The sequence below is a fragment of the Austrofundulus limnaeus genome, unplaced genomic scaffold (genome assembly GCF_001266775.1).
Source record: "Austrofundulus limnaeus strain Quisiro unplaced genomic scaffold, Austrofundulus_limnaeus-1.0 Scaffold440, whole genome shotgun sequence".
Classification (NCBI taxonomy): domain Eukaryota; kingdom Metazoa; phylum Chordata; class Actinopteri; order Cyprinodontiformes; family Rivulidae; genus Austrofundulus; species Austrofundulus limnaeus.
Window position 1 is genome coordinate 11,226 of NW_013952842.1, and position 2,383 is coordinate 13,608.

The following is a 2,383-nucleotide window of genomic DNA, read 5'->3' on the forward strand; positions in this document are numbered from 1 at the left end:
ATATATAAAACTAACAAATATCAAGACAACATCCAACTCTTTGTATTGTAACATCAGTTGTGTAACTTTTTTCTTTAAGGTGAAAACTGTTGAAAACAACAAGACTGTTTTGTCTTATTGCACAAATTAAAATCCAGCTCCACGTGTTTCTATTGATGTCATTTCCCCGCTAGAAAAATTACGTGATTAAGGTCAATGGAAGGCAAATAAGTTTAAATCAAATAAGCAAAAGAGGATTGAGTTAAAATAAAAGGTATTTAAGCTACGTTTTGAGCATCCAAAACCTGTCCAACACTTGTTGGCTGCTTGTGCTCTTTAGGTCAGACGAGTTCAGACTGTCAGGAAGCCCCTCTGTTGTTTTCCTCTGTCGGTCTGTTTAATGGTGGATGAAATAAAGAAAGTGGCTGTAATTTATTTACTTTGAGCAAGCGAACTTCGTGTTCACAAGATAATTAATCCACCAGATAATTCAGAGGCGATCTGTTCGGCAAGTTTTACTCCAGGAGCTGCGAGGCTTTCAAGCTACGTTCAGACCGAGCTCTGCTGCCTCTGTTTACTGACTGAACCAGCGGCTGCTGCTGCTAACGTTATTACGCTTTTGCATGATGCTGCATTCAGGACAAGCATGTGAGTTTTCCATGCTTGTCCTGAACACAGCATCACTCACCACTCACCACTCTTACACCAAACCAGTCGCAACGATGCGTTTAGGTACAGAAACATGGTACGAAACATGTTTGATGTTACATGAATGGATCCTCGGTAGTACTGACAGAATTCGGTCTGTACATAAAAAAGTATTGAATTCGGTACCCATCCCTAGCTGTTAGAGATAAAATTGACATTTGACAGGACTGATGAGTTAAAGACCGGTCCAAATGTGGCCAAAACCAACAACAACAGGTTTCAGTGGATCCACATCTAAAATAAATTCATCATAAAACTAAAGGCTTTATAATTTCACAGTGGTTCATTCAGACACTCCTGTTTAAACCCTGACATCACTGTTTGTTGTTTATAAAAGTTATTTTAACAGAAATACTATATTTCTACCAGAAGTGTCCCCAGGTTGCATCAGATACAGAGCAGTTCAGTCACAGTATGGTTGTAAATATAAACAAGCTTAAAACACCCTATAATATTGTGAATGAGGAAACTTGTAGATGTTTGATAAACTACAAAACCATTTGTCTGTTGGTTGATATTGTTTCATTTGGAGGAACTGAAACAGTAAACCTCACAGAAAGACTCAGCCTGTGCGCAGCAGCGCCATCATGTGGCAGCACTCTTTCAGGAGCAGATGAGTTTGGTCACACGTGCAAAGCTGGATGTATCTGTTCAATAATGAACACAAAAACATTTAATTTAATGTTGGATTTTAGACACTAAAGTCTTGAGTAGCTCAGGAGTGACGAGTGGGAGGACAGGTCTGCCCAATCAGCCTGTCTCTGCTGCACCTGGCCTAACAGTGCATCAGGAAGACCCGGCCTGCTCTGCTCTGATTGGATAAAACTGTTGCTCTGGGGTTCATTTCATTTGTTGAAAGCATTGTCTATTTAATCATGTGTCATTACATTAGACAATTTTAAATGAGACTGTAACAACAACAAAAAAAGGTTTTTCTCCCTTAAGTTTTACAGATGACTGAAATCCATTGTGGAGAACTTTAAACTGTAAATAAGTAAAACATCCACTTTGGTTTTAGCCTTTAGTCTCAATTTCTCAAACTGTAGAGTTTGAAAAACCTTCTCCAGCAAGTAACATATTAACTTTTCATACCCTTTTGACAGAACCACACTTCAGAAGATCCAAACTATTCCTTTAAATCCAGACAAACATCCTGCTGGATCCTCTGCAGTAAATCTGTTGAGTGTAAATTCCTCTGATATGGTTGAACAGGTGAAACAGATGAAAGCTGAACGTTAATCTCTGTAAATACTCAGTGAGGTGGAGCGTGTCTGTGTTGAGCCTACAGTGATGAACACTTGTTGCAGAAGAGTTTCAGGGCCTGGTAGAGTCTGCGAGGCTCGAAGGACCTGAGCTGGACTCTGACGTGGTGAGATCCATCCGGGTGGCTCTGCTTCAGCTGGGCCAGCGTCACCGGCAGCATCTGGTGGCTGCAGCTTCTCTCTAACGCAGTTCAAAAGAATAATGAACTTTAAAAATTGTGAAAATCAAAGAACAGACCAGGGGTCAGATTTATAAAACTGGCGTACGCACAATTTGAGCCCAGAAACTTGCGTACGCCACTTTTTACGCCAAGGTTGTGATTTATAAAATCCAAACTTGACGTGAAAATGTGCGGTGCCTCACGCCAGCTCTGACCCATGCGTACGCTCATTTTGGAGACGAGAAACTGGAAACTGCGACACTGATGGTGAAG

At 40.7% G+C, this 2,383-nt stretch overlaps 1 protein-coding gene across 2 annotated transcripts in view; it reads right to left on the reverse strand.

Annotated features, from left to right (window-relative positions):
• Positions 1-2,383, reverse strand: part of pot1 (protection of telomeres 1 homolog) — a gene marked incomplete at its 5' end in the record, with an annotated part of 44,779 nt that overhangs the window by 10,589 nt on the left and 31,807 nt on the right. For both annotated transcript variants that reach the window (XM_014024815.1, XM_014024816.1), the window contains 1 exon segment: positions 1,974-2,130. In XM_014024815.1, coding sequence (XP_013880269.1) covers positions 1,974-2,130 — 157 coding nt within the window.